General features: G+C 53.7%; 6 protein-coding genes across 6 annotated transcripts; 3 read left to right on the top strand and 3 right to left on the bottom strand.

Annotated features, from left to right (window-relative positions):
• Positions 1-22: 22 nt before the first annotated feature.
• On the bottom strand, positions 23-2,143 carry BBK36DRAFT_1198567 (hypothetical protein; the record flags this gene model as incomplete). Its single annotated transcript, XM_024897042.1, has 3 exons — positions 2,001-2,143; positions 422-1,950; positions 23-367 (listed from the first exon to the last, which is right to left on the bottom strand). The coding sequence occupies exons 1-3, from the start codon at positions 2,131-2,133 to the stop codon at positions 23-25; spliced, it is 2,007 nt and encodes a 668-aa protein (XP_024750150.1). The 5' UTR covers positions 2,134-2,143.
• A 652-nt stretch (positions 2,144-2,795) lies between these two features.
• BBK36DRAFT_1198554 (hypothetical protein) lies at positions 2,796-4,620 on the bottom strand (the record flags this gene model as incomplete). Its single annotated transcript, XM_024897041.1, has 5 exons — positions 2,796-3,025; positions 3,090-3,179; positions 3,237-4,245; positions 4,333-4,419; positions 4,540-4,620. 5 exons carry the CDS (start codon positions 4,618-4,620, stop codon positions 2,835-2,837), a joined length of 1,458 nt encoding a protein of 485 aa, XP_024750149.1. The 3' UTR covers positions 2,796-2,834.
• A 1,723-nt stretch (positions 4,621-6,343) lies between these two features.
• Positions 6,344-7,483, top strand: BBK36DRAFT_1117146 (hypothetical protein; the record flags this gene model as incomplete). Its single annotated transcript, XM_024890320.1, has 1 exon — positions 6,344-7,483. The coding sequence occupies one exon, from the start codon at positions 6,344-6,346 to the stop codon at positions 7,481-7,483; it is 1,140 nt and encodes a 379-aa protein (XP_024750148.1).
• A 668-nt stretch (positions 7,484-8,151) lies between these two features.
• On the top strand, positions 8,152-9,802 carry BBK36DRAFT_1135178 (glycerol-3-phosphate dehydrogenase, NAD-dependent). The gene is made up of 3 exons (XM_024892550.1): positions 8,152-8,405; positions 8,463-9,707; positions 9,756-9,802. The coding sequence occupies exons 1-2, from the start codon at positions 8,191-8,193 to the stop codon at positions 9,682-9,684; spliced, it is 1,437 nt and encodes a 478-aa protein (XP_024750147.1). The 5' UTR covers positions 8,152-8,190; the 3' UTR covers positions 9,685-9,707; positions 9,756-9,802.
• A 1,745-nt stretch (positions 9,803-11,547) lies between these two features.
• On the bottom strand, positions 11,548-12,486 carry BBK36DRAFT_1106026 (hypothetical protein; the record flags this gene model as incomplete). The annotated part of the gene is made up of 1 exon (XM_024889207.1): positions 11,548-12,486. A coding segment is annotated over one exon (939 nt), but the record flags the coding sequence as incomplete, so codon positions are not given.
• Positions 12,487-18,266: 5,780 nt separating this feature from the next.
• BBK36DRAFT_1117925 (NAD(P)-binding protein) lies at positions 18,267-19,400 on the top strand (the record flags this gene model as incomplete). The annotated part of the gene is made up of 2 exons (XM_024890415.1): positions 18,267-18,338; positions 18,426-19,400. 2 exons carry the CDS (start codon positions 18,267-18,269, stop codon positions 19,398-19,400), a joined length of 1,047 nt encoding a protein of 348 aa, XP_024750145.1.
• Positions 19,401-20,127: the final 727 nt, after the last annotated feature.

The raw sequence follows: 20,127 nt of genomic DNA, 5'->3' as shown, positions 1-20,127 counted from the left end.
ACACAAGACCTGCACTAAAGCTTCAAGAAAGGTCAACCACAACTTTATTGTCACGCAGACACTCGTCCCGTAAAGCTCTGAGTCCTTGACGTACTCGGCTGTGGGCTTGACGCCGTGCTGCTAGGACGTCGTCCAGCTCCATCGCCGACACTGCACGAGCTTGGCTCCTCGCTTTCACGGCTCCCTTCACCTCTTCGACCTTTTTACGGAAAAAATCTCCTTGACTGGAGAATGCAACCGCCAGGCCGTCGCGGTCTTGATGCAAACGCTGTCTGACGATCGAGAGTGACTCTTTGCCGCCGCTACGGTAGACTTTCGCGACATTGTATGCCGCTGCCTTCTTGTCGTCCAGGCGGGCAATCAGTTGCTGTTGAGCGGTCAACACGTCATGTCTGCAAGCAATTTGTTGGGCACTACTCACCTCAATTGTCAGACGGATCTGCTTGTTGACATGGGTGATATCGACTCCTCCCGCAGGACAGGCCGGCGTTGCCTCTGGGGCCTCGCTTGGGAACTCGGTATGTCCCAGAAAACTCTTCATGATCTCATCGTGGAGTTTCTTCCCCATACTGGATTTACGCTTCAGGGTCGGTTCCTTGTCGCTGAGGCGTCGCAGCCATTGAGTTGAGGGTTTGCCTTGGATGTCCTCGAAAGCGCTGTTGTGTTGTTGTTCGATTTGTCTGTCCGTTGATTTGCTTCTCAGAAATGACGGGCGCTGCTCCGATGGATGCTGTTCCGGAGGACTTGTCACGACAGGATCTGCTCGAGGGGGCACATGCTCTAACCCTCTGCTAGGCGCAGGATCCTTGACCATGACCGGACTTCCTCTTTCCGAAACACTGAATTGTCGTGATACTCTCCTTCTCTTGGGCTTGTGTTGCTCGAAATGAGGTGCTTCCGGCTCAGCCCTCTTGTCGAAAGCTACCGGGGAAGGACGATGATGCTGCTTCGGCTCTGGCACTACAGCAGCTATATCAACGGCGCCGGCAGAGAAATTGGTACTGGTAGGGAGACTCGTACTGGTAGGGTGATTTGTGTTGACTGCCCCGTGCTCTTCGGCGCAAGGCGTCTCAACGCTGGCTGAGGAGCTTCGGATCAGAACCGCTACCGGGCTGCTGCTGGGTGCATCTTGGTTCGTGTCTCTGGGGGGCAGCGGCTGGGGTTTGCCTGGGCAGGCTTCTGGCTTTGTCTTTCTTGACGGGCGACTCTTTGCGCCCTTCCTCGGCTTTCTTCTCTTGCTACCTTCCACGGGAGAACTTGATACTGCTGCCGATTCTTGCAAGGCGCGAACAATGGGTAGTCGAGGAGCTGTGGATTTCTTCTTGGCAGCAGGAACATTGACAATCTCTTGTGTCTGAGAGTCGAAACGGATCGGCTCCTTCGCTCTCTGTCTTTTCTTGGCTTTCTGCCCCGATTGTGAGGGACCCTTTGATTCATCCTCATTCTGCCTGACAACTGCTGGCGCTGGTGGCGCAGGCTTTCTTGGAGTCCCGTCGTAAAGGTCATCAGTGGGTACATATGATGACTCAATGATGCCATTTGTGGTGTCTGGGGAAGAGTCAACGGCCTTGGGACTGTCCTGGAAATCCCATATATCCTTTGGAGCATCACTGGTCCCGAAGGGCGAGCTCCGTCGCGCTGTAGACGCGGTTTCTGAGAAGTCAATGTGTCGTCTTGGCGTATTCGACTCTTTGGCTTCATTTTCGTGGATGGCTTCGTTCTCACGGATGGGGATTGTAGCTGGCAAGTAGCTATCGTCTAACACCGGACTGGAGAATGGATCCAGAGAGTCGAGATCATCGAATAGCCATGCGTCGTCGGCGGGAACTTCACTGATGTTGGCCGGCGAACTTCGACGAGTATTTGACGTCGAACCCGCGTCGGACCATGAAAAGGCGTTCGTAGATTGAACCCCTTGCTCAATGCCTTCGACCATCTCCACATGTTTCTCTATAGAGCAGTCAGTTGTCTGTGTCAGTTATGGAAGAAGAACTTCTCACCCTCGGTGACCGAGACCATACTCCGTAATTGCTCGTCATGTCTGCTCGGGGTGACCTCCAGCTCACTAAACTGCGTAGCAGTTCGCTGCATGCGAGCGTGCGTAGCTGGTTTGGCACGTAGTCGAGGAGCCATAGTTGAACGTATCACAAGTGACGAATGAGGCACTGGAAGGCCAACGAGGAGGCGCTGGAATAAGAGGAGGATGAAGAGGGATCTCCAGGGTCAGCGACCAAGAGGATAGATGAACACAAGATCAGGGGAAGAATTCCCAGATGGTGTTGGTGAAGCAGCTTGTCGCGCAATCGGGCTTTGTCGAAATGAAAGTCTTATGAACAGGAGAATGAACGAGACGATACTTAAGCGTCACAGGAAAGACTGAGCCTTGATGCGCACAGAAAGAAAGCAGGGGATCTCAAAGGCTCGAGAACGAAGAGGCTTGACGAGCGAGAGAAGAAAAGGAGATGGTATGAGAAGAGGGGAGAATGGATATTTTTTGTTTTGTAAGCGGGCAAAAACGAGGGAAGGAGTGCCTCTGATCCTTCGTTCTGAAGCAGGAGCGAAGAGTTATGCCTCAGGATCGAGGTACCAAGGAAGGTACGCTGGTACCTCCCGAGGTCGCGATGAATCACAGAAGAGTGAAAGTGCAGTAGAATTATCATGAAGAGTTCAAAACCAGGTAAATTCATCGAAAAATGATACAGGCGTCTCGACATATCGCGCAAGTGTGCATCAACTCTGGCCACTGCCACCAAAGAAGCCGCAAGGCTACACCTACACATCTACCACTTAATGACAAAACACCAAACAGACAAAGGTATCTTCGCAGCAGCAAATCAGAGCAAATTCTTCCATCCAGCCTCACGGCACTTCTTCACCAGCGACTTGACCTCCTGCGAACGGGCCCTCGTGGTCACCATGAGCGCATCGGGAGCGTCGACGATGACAATGTCGTCGACTCCGAGGCACGTAATCAAGCGGCCAGACACGGGCACCACGATTCCTCCAGCGGTTTGCTCAGAGACGACTGCGAAAAGATGAATTAGTTGATTTCTTTCTGGGTATATTGGGTGTAAAAGGCGACGGCTTACCCAGTCTTTGGTCACCGAGGACGCGAGGCTTGTTGGACTCGGCGGGAAGCATCTCAGCCAAGGATGAAAAGTCACCAACATCATCCCAACCTACAACAGTTAGATAAAGGGCACCTCTCATAGGTGACCCGAAGATGAAATACTCACCGAATGTTGCCGGAATAACGGCCACCTTTCCTTGAGCGGCCGCAGGCTCAGCGACCGCATTGTCAATAGGGATCTTCTCCAACGTAGGCCACACTTCTTCCAATGCAACCTTTCGCGCCGCTTCGTCATCCCACACGGCAGAGATGTTCGTCAATCCTTCGTAAAGAGCCGGGCAGTGCTCCTTGAGCAACTCCATAAGAACAGAGGCCTTGGTAACGAACATGCCGGCGTTCCATCGGTACTGTCCCGTAGCCAAGTATTTGGCGGCAGTGTGCGCATCAGGCTTCTCTTTGAAAGAGCTCACCAAACGCGCATGCGGAGCCGTTTTCAGGCCCAGCCGGTCGCCGAGTCGGATGTAGCCAAAACCAGTAGCAGGGTGAGAGGGTGCGATACCAATAGTGACCAAGTAGCCCTCTCGAGCCACTTCTACTGCCTCGGTGACAGCAGCAAGGAAGGCGTCCTCTCCAGAAATCATGTGGTCCGCCGCAAATGATCCAATGACTGCATCTGGATCCCGTCTGAGGAGGATCGCCGCAGCCAGGCCGATAGCAGCCATGGAATCCTTGGGGCCAGGCTCAGTGAACAAGTTGGAAACATCCAGGTTAGGCAACTGGCCGAGAATGCCCTCCGAGTGAGCAGGTCCCGCCACAACGGTCATCCGTGAGGGGCCAGCCAGAGGTAGGAGTCGCTCCCAGGTCGACTGCAGTAGACTGTTGCCGCAAAGGTTGACATCGAGGAGGAACTTGGGGTGGTTCTCGCGAGAAAGAGGCCAGAGGCGGGTGCCAGCACCGCCCGCGGGGATCACGACGTAGAAACCGGGGATCTCGCGCTGCGTGAAAGAGAGCGAGTGAATGGGGACTTCGCGAGTCGGCGACGTGATGAGGGCCTGCGAAGGCCCGGGCGGGGCAGACGAGGAGTGACGAGGCAGGAAAGGTGATCGGGCTCTCTCGTGGCTGAGGCTGGGAGACATGCCGGCGGAAAGGCCTGTAGGGCTGTGATTGCGTCCTTGCTGCTGCGGTTACGGTGAGAATCAGAGAGTTGCGAGAAGAGAGTGAATGCGGACTTGTCGCGCAGAGTATTGGGGGAAGCAACATACTGTCATGCTCTGGAGCATAATCTCCATGCTCTTGTTGGACGATCGAAGATCCGCGCATTCCCTTCGCAGCTCAGACAACTCTTGGTTCTACATCTCCGCATCAGTCTCACTGCCACCATGACGGCGCATCAGACTGAGGGCCCGCGATTGCCACTGGCAGAGTCGAGCGGCAATCCCAGCCATCAGCCAACAATGGAGCTCCCTTACCTGCTTCTCCATCGCACCCATGATGCGCTCCAGCATCATCTCAATGCCCATCTTGGGCACGTCTGAGACAGTTGCCGCCATGATTCTGGCTTAAACGATTGATTGGTTGGTTGATAGTAACGAAGGTAAGGTGAGAGCAAAGAGCGGATGGCAAAAGAAATGTCGCCAGGAAATGAGGTTTCTAGAGAAATGACGACGAAGCTAAAGGTAAGCCAATGTCCAAGGCGCAACAGCAAACACCACGCAAAACTCACTTCTAACTCAAACCGTGTCTCATTTAGACAGTAAGCATCACAAGACCTACACACACACACACCAGGTGAGAGTGAAGTATGAATTGAGATGAGATGGCTAGATTTTTATGTAGTAAATGATATATCCCCTTCACCAGTACGAGAAAAGGACACGCAACGTTGCGAACTTTTCATTTCCCCTTTCAACGGCTTCCTCCATCCGTCTCCAGTGTTTTCCCATCCCTTCGCAACGGCTTTTCCTAAAATGAAGCTAGCATACCACTCAAAACACACCGAGAAAAAACGTGGTCGCTTGATCCAAGCCGCCGGCGTCACAATAGTAGGAGAAAAACACGAGGTGCTAAAAGGCTTCGGGAGCGGTTAGTCGGTCCAGCGCCCAGGTGAGGCTGACGAAGACACTGCCCATTTGGGAGGCGTTGGCACGTCTCATTCGCCTCTGCCGGAGAAGAAGAGGGTCGGTTGGCAAGACGAGTTGGTTCCGTGTGCTCTTTGGTGGATTCTTCTCGGCATTTTTTGACTCGAAGTCGTCTAAATAAATAGGGGCGGGTCGACTTGTGGACTGGAGAGTCGGTAGTATCGCGGGTCGGAATAATGCTGTTAGCTGGTGGATCAAGAGGCGTGGCTTGACAGACGGTACAAGTTGTCAGCTTGATATTCTAGGTCTCTACATTTCTATCGGTACCTGAAGCACCAAGTGATTGTGATCTGGTAACTGCTTAGGAGTTCTTTATATTGTATTACCGTTCGTTTCCTAAACGATGTCGGCATGCCAAGAGCTGCAGCACCTGCCTTGACCCCAGCTCGTGGTGCTGATGTTGCTGCTCTCGTTTTCTTGCTGCAGAATACGAGGCATACTCCGCTCCGTGTTCTCATTTGAATCGGGAACAACTGATTACGAATCTGCGAATTTGCGTCTTCACACCCAATCTCATCATATCAATCTCCTCCGGGATGCTGAGGACACATTGTATCAAGTGTCGTCCAATCCTCCTTGCCATGTCATTCAGCGCTGCGGCCGCACAATTCCAAGAATACAGCGTCCAATCGACTAATCGTATTTCCGGCCAGCGAATCAATTCGAAGCTCGAGTGCGGAGTTTCCCCTTGTCCCCAGGCATCCTAGATGCCAAGTTGGAGCTCGCCGACTTGATGTCACGACCTGATTAATCATCCGTCGCAGCGCTGCCATAGGTCGGGCCATCGGTCTTCGCAGCCAGGCTCAGGTCCGACGCTCCGCACGGCTCGAATTCCGCTTCTCCCTAATCCTTAGTCACGGCCTGAAGAGCAGAGCAATAGCGGCGAAACTGCAGGTCGCGCAGGATTAGATGGACAGCCGAGCAGGGCATCAAAAGGCTGGTCGATCGCTGTAGCGTTAGTGATAAATAGGTAGCCCCCTAGTCGCGTTTCATGCGCCGTGAGTTGTCGTTTCCAATATATGCTCCGCTGCCTCAGAGTCTCCTGTGACCATATTTCCTCCATCTCGCGATCAACTGCCATCGTGCGCATTTTCTTTGATCTTTCGATGCCAACTTGTGTCCCCCACAACTCGCCATGAAGAAACAAGACACCGTTTCTCCTGCCGTGGCAGCGTTGGAAAAGGCCGAGACGGCAGAGGAGCACCCAGCAAAAGACTCGTATCCGCCGATATCCTCGATCCCGAGCACCTCACCCGAGCGCCTCGCACAAGCAGCCGAAGATGCCCCCAAAGATGTCGCGAGCATCGCCGAAACCGTCCTTTACCTTGCCTACGGCTCCAACATGTGCGCCGAAACATTCCTTGGAAAGCGAAGGATACGGCCGCTTTCTCAGATGAACGTCTCCGTCCCCCTCCTGCGCCTAACATTCGACCTCCCCGGATTGCCGTACCGAGAGCCGTGCTTCGCGAACGTCGGATATCGAAAACTCCCTGACCCCAAGCTGCCCGATCCCCTCCATCCACCCATCGTTCCGCCGCTGGACCCTCGAAAGCCGGGGTTCGAATGGGACGGCGGCCTTATGGGAGTCGTATACGAAGTGACACGGGAAGATTGGCGAAACATTATGCGATCTGAAGGCGGTGGCTCCGGCTATCAGGAGATCATGGTGCCCTGTATTCCCTTGCCGGCGGATGTTGGCGTGCCAGAGAAGCCCACGATACCGCCCTTGCCCAAGCCTTTCCTTGCACAGACGCTGTATGCCCCGTACATCCCGCTTCCAGAGTCAGGAAAGAAGTCGTGGTGGGCCAGGTTCGTCACCGGTCCTCATAGGCCCAAGCCCGACTATGCCCAGCCGAGCGCCCGATATCTGAAGCTCTTGGTGGACGGTGCTCGAGAGCACAACCTCCCCCAAGTCTACCAGGACCATCTGGCGTCGATGCAGCCGTACACCCCGACGACCCTCCGACAGAAGATCGGCCAGAACGTGTTCCTCCTTGTCTGGGCCCCAATGCTGCTGTATTTCTTCACCATCACGACCTTTTTGGCCGACGAGAGGGGCAAAGTGCCGCGGTGGTGCGCGAACACGATCTCGGGGCTGTTTGGCATCATGTGGTACAGCTACGACAAGCTGTTTGTCCACATATTTGGCGACGGCGAGCGAACGCAAGAATCGAAGAAAAAGTCGACGAGACGCAAGTCGTTTGCTAACGGGACAGACGAGGAGAAGGCAGCGTTGTTGCAGGATGTTGAAGATGTAAAGGGAGGGACGTTTTGATTTTCATTGTGTCTTGTTGGGATTTTTGGGTTTGAAGTGTCAGACACTGGCGCTGACGTTATCCGGCCATTGTATTGCTGTACCTACATTCTAGCGACGAGAGGGCTTCAAGCCATCCGTTCGTACTGCATGGCGATTGGTTTCTACTTTGTTTCTGTAAATTCAATTTGCTTAGACACAGCCAATAGAGCGAATCAGGAGACGCGCATTTCCCGTTTTGTCCATTGAGTTCTGCATTTGTCTTACACAAGCTCAACCCCCTCTTGTGCCTTGGTCAGAAGCCAAAATGCCGCTATACTGTCAACTCCTCGGCGCTGCTGCCTTGGTCATGATGCTCCCGAGCAACGGCAGCATTCAGTTGATCTCATTGCAATAATTTCACGGTATCAGCATCGATGGAAGCAGAACCCATCGCTGGCATGTGAAAGACCAGGGGTAAAGCTTACATGCTGCACGCCAGCTTTGCATGTGATTGAGATTGGGTTCCCTCGCATCTCGGCGAAAAAAAGAGCACCAGCCAGGATCCCAGCAATTCGGTTGGGGCGACGGCCCGAAGCAGCAGGCGGTGAGCGCTACTCACCAGGAAATGCCATGCGTCATTGGCACAGTCGATCTCGGCACACGAGCCACCAGGCTCTTCTCCCTCTTTTCCTGCTTGTGTCCCCGCGTATATATACACAGACCAGGCGCCCGGCCGCTCGAATTGCATGCTTCGACTCTCCATATTCCGCTTCAGTTCCAGACTCGGGACAAGCACTTCTCCGTATCGATACAGCCATCGACTGAGCTGCGCTTTCAGCTACTCGTCCATCTGCTCCTACAGCTGCTACTCCACCACCACGAGCTCAACAACCGACAAGATGGCTCTCCTGGGCGGACCCGAGAAGAAGCACAAGGTCACCATTGTGGGATCTGGCAACTGGTACGAGGAGAACATCGTGGACTAGTTGCTGGACACATGCTGATCATATCGTCGCAGGGGCTCTACTATTGCCAAGATCATTGCCGAGAACACGCGAGCCAACAAAGAGCTCTTTGAGGAGGAGGTGCAGATGTGGGTGTATGAGGAAGACGTCAGCATCCCCAAGACGTCACCGCACTACGACGAGTCCATCGGCGACGCTCCCCAGAAGCTCACCCACATCATCAACAACTACCACGAAAACGTCAAATACCTGCCTGGCATCGCCCTTCCCAGCAACATCGTCGCCAACCCCTCACTTGTCGACGCCGTCCAAGACTCCACCATCCTCATCTTCAACCTTCCCCACCAGTTCATCCGCAACGTCTGCGACCAGATCCGCGGCAAGATTGTGCCCTTTGCGCGCGGCATCAGCTGCATCAAGGGCGTCAACGTGTCCGACGACGGCATCAGCCTGTTTAGCGAATGGATTGGCGACGGCCTCAACATCTACGTTGGTGCTCTGAGTGGGGCCAACATCGCCAGCGAGATTGCCGCCGAGAAGTGGTCCGAGACGACGATTGCCTACGACCCGCCGCCCATGGACAACAGCAGGGCGCCCACGCCTCGCTCCCAGAGCCCCAACGTGACCATGACGGTCACTGAGCCTACCGACATGGAGCATCGCGATGCCCGGGGCCGCAAGTCCAAGGCAAAGCTGACGCCCGTGCCGGCCGAGTACCCGCCACTCGACCACGAGTGCTTCCGCACTCTGTTCCACCGCCCTTACTTCCACGTCCAGATGGTCTCTGACGTCGCCGGTGTGTCGCTGGGCGGTGCGCTGAAGAACATTGTGGCCCTGGCCGCCGGTTTCGTGGACGGTCGTGGCTGGGGTGACAATGCCAAGGCTGCCGTGATGCGCATCGGCCTCATGGAGATGGTCAAGTTTGGCAAGGAGTTCTTTGGCGAGACGGTGCGCACCGGTACCTTTACCGAGTCGTCGGCCGGCGTCGCCGATCTCATCACCTCGTGCTCGGGCGGTCGCAACTTTCGATGCGCGAAAAAGGCTGTCGAGAAGGGCATCACCGTGGACGAGGTGGAGAAGCAAGACCTCAACGGACAGAAGCTGCAGGGTACGAGCACTGCGTTTGAGGTGAACAGCTTCCTCAAGGCCCGCGGCCTGGAGAAGGACTATCCCTTGTTTACTGCCGTCAATGCCATTCTGCTGGGCAAGGCGAGCGTTGACGACATTCCCAATTTGGTTTCTGAGACGGAGAAGAAGCAGCTATCTGTTTTGTAAGGCGCGAGCAAGCATCAAAGAGAGATCGATTATTGTGTAGACAGCGGCTATGATGTGAGGTTTGGTGGGCAGGAGGCGTTTGGGATATACATGTCATAAAGCGGTAGATCCGGCTGGGAATTGTTATATCTTGGTTACTGCATGTGCTTTGATAATCTGATATTATTCTATCTATCGATTCTCGTGTCAAGTCATTCCCGTGCATGGCGAATGCCTCCAAAAACAAGTCCCTTTACAACTCTCTTCGTGACTTCTACATCCACACGTTAAGCTACATGACCATGACATATATCCATACCCATCCCATGAAAATCCAGTAAAACTCCCATGATGTAATCAAACCCTCTGAAATCCCATCCAGCTTATGATGCAATTGAGATTTTCCCATAAACCCTCCCATTCCCTACGCAGATCCGAACCACCACCCCATCCCGAACCAGGGTCCGGGACGATCCTCCGGTGAATGTGGGAATACTATTACCCTATCTCTACCGTATCTATCCATCACCACTATGTATCATCATAGTCTACTTCCTTGGATCCCGCAGCTTCTAGATTCCCGCGGAAATAGCATGACGAGTCTATATCGGTTTACTCGGTACGGTGGAGACTTGGGAAGCCGTTTAGGCGAACAGAGTTCGATGTGCAACTTAGCCTCGCCGATCAGTTTTCTCGGCTTTCGTGATTCTGGGTCCTCTGAGGAGCAAACCGGTGGTGTCGATCGGTGGATGGATGGGTGAATGTATCGGCTATGCACTACATCATACTTCAAATAAATTGTTCCATTGGCATCGGCATCATCTACGAAACGTTGATTACAAAGAAAGAAGAACAACATGATAACTCTTCTGCCTACGCCTTTCAACACCATCACCACCACACCTCCCCGGAATCCCATATCCTTGCAAGATCTCATACACACACAACGCACACGTACACACATGTACGATGAATCACACACATCGTCCGCCAAGCAAACGCAGACCCTATACAGTTTCCTCCGACCTGCAGCAGGCCCTCCCCCCCAGCCCTATCAGGCAAGCATGTAGTAGTAGTAGTATTGTACTTATGGTAACTGAACATTTCCACATTTACACCCCCGTAGTCATAGCCGGCCAGGTCCCTCACCCCCCCTTTTGCGGCAAGTCACTGTGCCGATCGCCTTTTTCTATTTCTGCGTACGTACGTGGGACCGACCTGGGGCGGATCGGCGGGAAGACTGTCGTTCCCTGTGGGAGAGAGGCTAGGGATGCGGAATGACGAACGTGGGCAGGGTTTGGGTGTTGTATGAGATGTGAGATTGTGCATATTCGACGACATGGCTTTGAGGGGTTGGGAGCAGTGGTGATTCTGTCAGATGTTGGGTGTGTGTTGTGGGAGTCTGGACGGCTTCTCGGGGATGGGTTTTCGATGAGGAAGGATGGAATTGACTATCTAAAACTGTTCGAGATGTCCAATTGGCTGTTGAGCAGCAGTCGTAGCGGTTCGTGGAGAGATCATGAGGTGGTGAGGCTGTAGTTGAACACCAGGCTCGACAGTGAGATGCCAAAACTTCAAGGGTAATCGGGGTATTTGCTTCAGGAGTAAAGCGTGCAGAGCAATTGTCATTACATGTATATGAAGATTCATGAAGAGCAAATCAATCGGTTAAGGCGTGGTTGCGCCTGCGTGCAGGCCGCCCTACAGCTAACAGTAAGATTGGGTGTTGTAAGTTGTGAATAGCGTCAATCTCAATTCCGATTAAGCATCAGACTACAACACCACAAAGAACGAACGGCAACGAATCAAGTGCTCATTAACTTGTTTCATTAGATCATTAATATATAGTCAGGCCGCTTCTACATTAACAGCCTGCGATTCTACCTGCTTCACCCACCGCACCGCGCTCTCCCTCAGATAATTCTCAATCAGCTCCGACCCGCAGTTGCCATGCTCCAGCAGCATGTTCTTGAGCACGATGCGCTCCGCGATCAGGTCCTTCAAGATCTGCGACAGCTGCCGGTTCTCCTCCTCCAGCGCGTCGTGCTTGGAGCTGAGCTTCTCGACGGCGATGCGCTGCCGGCCGCGGCACTTGTCCGCCGCGACCCGGTTCTTCTCCCGGATGCGCGCCCGGCTGGCTTCCTGCTCTTGCGCCGTCTTGGTCCGGCGAGGCCTTTTGGAGATGCCTCCCTCCTCGACGGGTGATGCTTTTGGTGATGTCTTTGGTGATGAAGTCTTTGATGATGATGATGATGTCTTTGATGATGATGAAGATGATGATGATGTCTTTGGCGATGATGTCTTGGTGGTAGATGCTTTCCGAGGCTTCGTCTGCTTCTTGGGGGGAGGTGATGAAGGTGAAGGCTCCTCTTTGAATGTGTGTAATGATGAAGGGGCTATTGAGATGAACTGGTCGAAGGATGTGTTTTCTGAGGGAGAGGTGGCGGTTGTGGAAGGGCTCAGCTCCCGTCCGGGCGAGAGCTGGTCGTTGTGATAGTCCCAGATGGGGGTGCCGGCGCCGACAGAGCTGTCGGTGTTAGAGACGACGCTCTCCGTCGGAGGGCTGTGGAAGCATGGGTCGGGATACTTGAGGAAGCCCTCTGTCATGTCCCATTCGGTGGCCTGCCAGGGGAGGGTAGGCAGGAAGGCATCTGGGTGTTGTTCTAGACCGGCGGCTGCGCCGTGGCACATGTTGGGCCATTTCGGTGGCAAGGCAGCGGCGCCGTCCCGGTCCGCCGGCGGAAAGGGCATGGCGATGTGTCCTGCATGGGCGTAGTCTGGACCGCAGGCGATGAAAGGGGGAGCCTCGGTAAGGCCTGCCATGATGCCAGTGCGCAGAAGTAGGGCTTGGTGCTGGGTGGACGATGATATCTTTGTGATGGTGTTATGAGGTGCAAGAAAAAGGCACAGACGTGGGCTGATTCAAGAGTCCAAAGCAGGATTCGGGCAGTCCAAAATGAGCCAAAATGGTTTTTACAGGTAAGCTAGATCGGCGAGCAAAGGGAGAGGAGGAACTTGCACCGACAAAGAGGAGGAAACGTCATTCTTAAATATATACTCGGCCGGATCGCCGCCTGCTTGGGGCCTTTGGACAGTAATACCGCGACCCCGAGTTTGAAGTGAGATTCTCTTACCCCTGGCACCGTTGGATTTGGCACAAGTCGTATTAGCGCGCTGGAGCCAGCCAAGCCATGCCTCAGACCGTTTGGAAAAAGCAATCGTGGACAAAGCCAGGGAGGGCACACAAGGTTCAAACTAGGCAATTGATCTGAGCAAGCGCTGGCCGCCGGACAGTGCAGCCAAGGCATGGCGCACATACATGCATACATACATGTAGCACAACCCGGCCTGTGGAGAGGTGCGTCACGAAGGTGGCCCGGCGGGTCGCCCACACGTACTAGGACATGGTGCCAAGCGGAGTGTGATGGCTTCGTGCAATGGCAGAGGGCTTGCAGTAAGGAACGTAGTCGGTGCTCCGGACCAAGCAGCAGGTAGAGCACACCACCACGACGAAGCCGGCCCCCGTTCCGGATGGAGACCAAATCCGTCCCCTTTCCCAGGCTAATAAGGCTTGTTTTGTTGTCCGGGCCAGCTCCACGGAGGGGGAAATTTGAGAGCTTGAGCACAATCCTGCGCTTCCAAGTAGTATACCCATCTTGAAGGAGCTGGGCGGGTAAAGATTGGAGCAGTGTTCCTGTCTCCAGTGCCCGGCATCCTCGGTGACCAAGGAACAGCCGTTGCCTCCAAAGCCCCCAAGCAAGCGTCTGTACATACATACGAGTAAACGCGCCTCATCCCGACCCGCGGTCATCCTCCCAAGCTTCCACGCCCGTTTGTATGTACGTCCGCATGTATGTATGTCGAGTCCCCTGGTATGTCGCAAGGCCCAACACCCACACCGAAGCAGAGGCATGTCCTTCAGCCAGGAAATCCCCGGTTCTCCTTGCAGCCTCCCCGAGAGACCCGTGGTCCATCGCCATGAAGCGAGGCCCGCCGTCCAATTGACGAAGCCGTCGGCGCTTCCCTCGACGAGCGCTAGAGGCTCCGGCCGGATGGCTTGGTGGGGGCCCTCGAGGGGAGGCCGGGGGCCCGCCAGCTCTGAAGCTCGATCGCCGCCATCTATCTCGATCGCGATAGAGTCTGTCGGGCTCGCAGCGTCGATGCGTGTCGATGGGTGTCGATGCTTGTCGAACATGAGACGGAGGAAATGCTCCGGAGAAAAAGCTCCGGCCCGCCCTGGCACACGAGGCAGTTCTCTCCAATATCACCGACCCACCGCCAAAACAGGGACAGCATCAAGGTTGGAATAGCTTCTTGGTCGAGCATAATGTGGCGGTTGGGCCCCAGATGGCTCCATTCCGGGCTCAACAGGTGTAATATTATGGTCCAAGCGAGCAGCAGCAATCTCGATGACCGTCCGAAGGGAGGGGGAAAGCTCCGGGAGGAGACGAGAGAAGAGAGAAGAGGAGACGGGAAGCCAGTCACGTGCGCCATCACGTGCCGCATCGGTGACCGTTGAAGGCCCTTTGAATGGCGTCCCTCTTGGGAAACTGGCCCGGCCGGCTAAAGCCAAGCTTGGAACTGTCAAGGCTCCTCAGCCCGCCCAGCTTCTCCACAGCCGTGCAGCCATCCTGTTTCTGCAAGCCACTGCACCCTCCGGGTTGCTTCCTTGGAACCGGCGAGGACCTGTTTGGCGGCCGTTTGGCGGCGCTGATATAGAGGCGATGCTTCCCTGGGAAGGTGTCCGTCTCGGCACCTTGGGCACTCATACCACGGCACAAGCCAACATGCCACCAGGCCGACACGTCGTCTTATCGTCTTACGAGGAGTGCTCACGCTGGGCACGAATGAGGCATGGACAGCTTTTGTAAGACGGGGTACTTCGACCAGACCGACAATGGCGTCTTTGACAGAGGCCTTCCCGGCGGGCATCGACCGTGAGAGGAATGCAATAACCGAGCTTCGAAAGTGCCAGCATCGTATCTCGACTCCATCCGACCATGTACTACAAGTACTGCTATCGCTGCTAGACGTGTGAAATTTGCATCCGGAGACGCCAGGCCTTGGAACTACATGAACGAGTCTAATGCACGTTAGCGGCCACAGAGTTGGATGGGGTTGAACTTACGCGAGCTCTTAGCTTCCTCGACAGGAACTTGAAGCCATCCCTGGCAACCTGGCAACCTGGATACCAAACACCACAGAGGGACGAAGCTCCTTTGCTCATTGGTGCAAAGTATCCCATCTTATCACCCATCTGTGCACGTCATCGCCTAAAGCCAGGACGGATTCCTCCTATCAAACATGCTAATACCTTCGAAGTACTGGTACCTCCAGGTCATCGATCGATGCGATGCAGATGCTCCACGAAGATGACCACCAAAGTCTTACTTTTGCTCCGGGACGCGAGTCGAGCTTCAAGTTGTGATTGATTATTATTTGCAGCGATGGGAAGGGGAAAAGGGTTCAATCTGTGGACGTCTCCAGCAAATTAGAAAACGGGGCTGACAGGCGTTCCACCCATAAACCATGATCCATGCCCCATCTTGTCTCCAAAGAGCCCATGTCGTCATGAGCTATTCCGGTTATGCCAAAGACACAGCAGGGAAAAAGACATGTTCAGGAGGGGAAACTTCAGGGAAAACTTTAGGGAAAACTTCCGCGCGGCAAGATAAGGTAGCTATCGCAGATTGCGGGAGAGTCTACTCCGTACAATTCCTCTAGTGCCACTCTCGCCAGGAGCGTTCAATGGTGGATTGGTCCATGTCCGTGTCATTACAGTCGGAAAGGACGAGCAGGCCGGGAGAAAATCGCTTTCATGAGGTTTGCTTGACGGACCTGTTGAACGAAAGATGTGAGGCGCAGTATCTATCGTCAATCCTACATCAGGTATTCCGCGGATAAAGACCTTGTGGAATCAATACTAAGGTGTTTGGATGTCTGCCCGCTTCAGCACAAAGATGTATCCGATTTCTGATTCTCAGCTCCTGACATGCCTGGTATCACGACCATCGCGATGCAGTTGTCTCGGAATTCTCCGACTGGTTGCTTTCAGAAAGTACAGGTAATACCAATGGCCTGCCGAAGAGAGGGGAACTTGGAGCCACGGCTAGGAGCAGTTTTGTCGAGGTTGTGGATCTTTGCAAGTCGGATAAGGTAGATGAGTCCATTGTCCCTCCGGCAGTGGGATGGGTATAACGAATGCTGTGAAAACATGCAACTGACAAATGAACTCGTACAAAAGCGATGATTGCGAGCTGGAGGAGCCAGATCGAGCAGCATTCGCTCGGGCCATCGACGACGCTACAGATGCTGTGAATATGATGGTGGGGACTGCACCAATAGGCAGCAATTGTGGCTTCACGGAGTGAAATTTGCTGTAATGCAATGCTCGGTGGGGGGTTTTTGGGTTGAAATCTCGGGCCTTGGGGGAGGTTAAAAATGCTGTGAAACAGACTGGGAAATATTCAAGATTCCCCGGAAGGTCGGTTTTAAGAACCCTCAAAGGCCCCTTAATACAATCAGCGCCGTTCAACGCCAAGCGGTCGTCAAGAAAAGCGAGACTAGATTTCAAATTAACGCATATATTCGTCAAATATGTGCATCAGCTCCAGCTTATAGCTTTGACATATGCTTATAGCTTTGACGTATGTCATGTGCGTAATTGGAATTTTTGTGTGTTCATCACGGAATTGTTAATTTCCCTTTTTTTTACCTCTTCGAACGCTTCTTGGCTGTGTCAAACCGCTTAATGTTTGCATCAGCTAGGAAACAAAGTAGGTTAATCGTCCCTCCGTCGATGAGAAAGGGGCAGGAAAATGCTGTGAGCGACTTGGCCTGCTTTCGCCTTGTTGCCTCATGCCATGGATGAGGCTACATAAGATGGCTGTACACTGCGAGTGATGGAAATTGAGGATCGATTGATGTGGGCGCTGAAGTCGTCCTATTGTCTGCAGGAATTCGTCGTCCAAGGAGTACATTTGTACAGCTCACTGTCTCTTTCTTTTTCTCTTGCGAAGTCCAGGATGTTGCTGTGATATTTTTACAGAGCGGTAGGTTGCAGTAGTTGCGGACATGCTGAAAAGGTAGAGACGTGGAAGCTCCATGTAGCGGAATATACGTGTAAGTCAGAAGCCCCGGTAATGTTAGGGTTCAGTATGCGCATCCGGTCCAAGCAGAGAAGCCAGAAATGTTATCAAAGTCACACATCATCTCTTGGTGGATGAAGAACCTAATATCATTGTAAAGGCAAAGAGCAATTCGGAAATCCTGCGCAGCGAGTTTCCAGAGCGTCGTCCAACGAAGCTTGCTGAACTGTGGGTTACCTAAGAATGAACTACTATTACGAAGAAGATACACCTCTGCGCTCATTGTCGTGACAAGTTTTCAAGCATTAGACCATGAAGATAGAAAGAGAGAGAGAGAGAGTAGATATATATATTGTATGGATCCGAGGTACTAGAAACTTCCAGAGAAAGCTGCGCTTATTGATGCATGTTGTGCAGGGTAGAGGTATGCTCAAAGCATCAATTATGCCGATCGTTTGGTGTTTGTCACCGCCTGTCCCATAAACCAAGCCTACAGCGACATAGAAACACCAAGTTCTGTTTCTGGTATTTGTAATTCATTTTGAAGGACAAAGAGGAGGATAGAAAAGTGGTGATGCCTGTTAGGAGACAAAGGTCACTGGCGCTCGTAGATTTTCATCAACTGAGATACTCTCTGTAGGAAACCATTCATACAGACTTTAGCCGGACTTCGGTAATCAACTCCGCGCGCTCCTGGAGCATTCTAGTATCTATCCTTTCGGACAAACGAGGATCCTATGAACAGGTTAACGGGTATAGGAGCACAAACAGCGCGATTGGTGCCTCGTGTCGTTGGCGGACTATTCTCAATCTCAGCCCCTCGCGTCATCCAACATGAAGTCCGCTCATTGTCACGTTAGGACTCCTCCCCAACCCCTCTACGAGTACAAAAACAGACAAAAGCACCGATGACACCGGCATTTTGGAAATCCGAGCAAGACCGAGCTTCGATCCCAACGGCGCAACACCATCTGCGAAGACCGCGTGGCAACGACTTTGTAATCCATATTGTCATGAGATAATACCGTAGGATGCGCGAAAGAAGAAAAAGCGATTATATAAGCGAACGAATGTGTCTCGGAGATTACAAGTAGTAACAGCTGATTTCGCCGGCTGTCGAGACAAAAAGCTCTAACCTCGTTTCGTATTTCGACGGCCCGTGATTCGAGGCTTGCCGGCAGCTAATCGGTCAGTGGGTGCCGGTAGCGCGATCCTGTTGCTGTTTTGGGCAATGCCAAAGTCCGCCCTGGGAGATCTGGATCTGCGTGGGCCGGTGATAGGGGGGATCGGAGCGAGGGGAGGGATGAGGCTGTGGATATGGCATGACGACGAGGAAGATGGAGAAGAGGAGGAGGAGTTGGATGAAGAGGATTCGAGAGTTGCCGGGAAAAAGGTATAAAAGAAGGGGAGAATCGTCCATCTTGAAGAGAAAGAAGAGAGCAGGTCAACACAGCAAATACACTTCTTCACACACTTATATCGAGATCCACCGACCAAAGATCCCCAAAAATCACCATGTCGATCAAGTACGCTAAAGACCAGCCTGCAGGCTTCACCAACCGCATCGAGAATGTGGCCATTGTCGGGGTAAGCCTTGAGCTTTAAGCCTTATACCTGCCAACTCTCCTCCTCTGCTCGCTCTGCTACTTTCAGTGCTAACCAATCTCTCACCAGGCTGGAGGCCAAGTTGGCAAACACATCGCCGAAGAGCTTCTCAAGACCGGCAAGCACACCGTTACTGCCATTACTCGCATTGGCAGCAACAGCGAGCTTCCCAAGGGAGTCAAGGTTGCTCCGGTGAACTACGATGATGAGCAGACCTTGGTCGACGCGCTCAAGGGCCAGCAGTTCCTCTTCATCTCCCTTGCCGTGACGGCTCCCAAGGACGCTCAAGCCAAGATCATCGCCGCGGCTGCCAAGGCCGGCGTGACATGGGTCATGCCCAACTCGTACGGCGGTGACTTTGCCAACAAGGCGATGCAGGCGGACACCATGACCCTGGAAGGAGCCGAGGCTGGCGTCGCCGCGGCAGAGAAGGCTGGCTTGTCCTGGATCTACATGTCCTGCAGCTTCTGGTACGAGTACTCACTTTCCATGGGCAACGCGTGGTACGGCTTCGACATTCCCGAGAGAAAGGTCACTTTCTACGACGACGGCAAGACGCGCATCAACACGTCGACCTGGCGCCAATGTGGCCGGGCCGCGGCACAACTGCTCAGCCTGAAGGAGCTGCCCGACGACGAGAACGACAAGTCGCCTACCATCTCTCAGTGGCGCAACAAGCCCCTCTACATCTCCAGCTTCCTGGTTTCACAGCGAGACATGCTGGACAGCCTCAACAGGGTGCTGGGCACCACGGACGCCGACTGGCAGATTGAGTACGAGCCCACCGATGTTCGGTACAAGCGAGGCCTGGAGCTGTTCAAGACGGGCAACGTGGTGGGCTTCGGCATGGCCCTGTACTCGCGCGCCTTTTATCCCAACGGTGACGGCAACTTTGAGGCCAAGTATGGCCTGGCCAACAAGGCATTGGGACTGCCAGAGGAGGACCTTGATGAAGCCACTAAGGTGGCGGTTGAGATGGCCGAGGCGGGCTTCGCTGCTAAACGAATCCGAGTCGTCTCTGAGCTCGCTCAGCACGCCAAATAGACGACATCCGACGAGGGAGAGGCGCGGAACGGCTTTCTGTTGGATGCATGAATAGGCACTGGTCAGGCATCAAGACGGCGGTTTCGACGCGCTGCAGCTGGGAGATGTGACTGGAGTGAGTCGCTGATTGGGCGGAGCGTGCTGGATCGGATGATGTCGTCTGTTGGTAGTGTCGTGAGTTTGATGAATATGCAGATCTCTTGCAAATGGCCTTGATTGTCCCAATGCGTGCAATACTGTGTTAGTGATAGAGTGTCGTATTATGGAGTCTTCGTCTGGTCGTGGAGGGATATCGTGAACTAAGGCAATAAGGTAGTAATCTAGTCAGGTCGGCAAGGCTGGCTAGGGAGGTTAAGTAAGAACCAAGGCGGATGACAACAGCCTAATCGTGACGTCATGGCCCCTGAGTAGCGGGGTTGACGATGAGACAGCTTCAACAGGTTCTTGATCAAGGTGGGAGGCACAGCATCGCCAGATTCAGTCGGAACAATTTGGCAATCGGAAAATGGAGGAATTCGATATGAATTGGATCGAGATGCAGTGATTTGCAACGGGATTTACACCTGGTTGCCAGATGTTTACGAGCTCGATCCCGAGGGCGTGGGAGGGCGCAAGCTTGGATCTGAGCTTCTGAAGCTACTTACCGGATTCCGGAGCCGCCGCTGGTGGTGTAGCAGCAAGCCACCGCATGGGAACCGTGCCCCTAGGAGGAAACATCTCATGGCAT

This window comes from Trichoderma citrinoviride, assembly GCF_003025115.1.
Source record: "Trichoderma citrinoviride strain TUCIM 6016 unplaced genomic scaffold BBK36scaffold_6, whole genome shotgun sequence".
Lineage (NCBI taxonomy): Eukaryota > Fungi > Ascomycota > Sordariomycetes > Hypocreales > Hypocreaceae > Trichoderma > Trichoderma citrinoviride.
Note: the sequence above shows the minus strand (reverse complement) of the source record. Positions and strands in the feature narration are given on the sequence as shown.

Excerpts from the sequence above, each read along its gene's own strand:
- BBK36DRAFT_1135178 (XM_024892550.1), top strand. The coding sequence starts at position 8,191 with ATGCTTCGACTCTCCATATTCCGCTTCAGTTCCAGACTCGGGACAAGC. Across the intron at positions 8,406-8,462 it reads ATTGTGGGATCTGGCAACTG|GGGCTCTACTATTGCCAAGA; the intron begins GTACGAGGAGAA and ends ATATCGTCGCAG.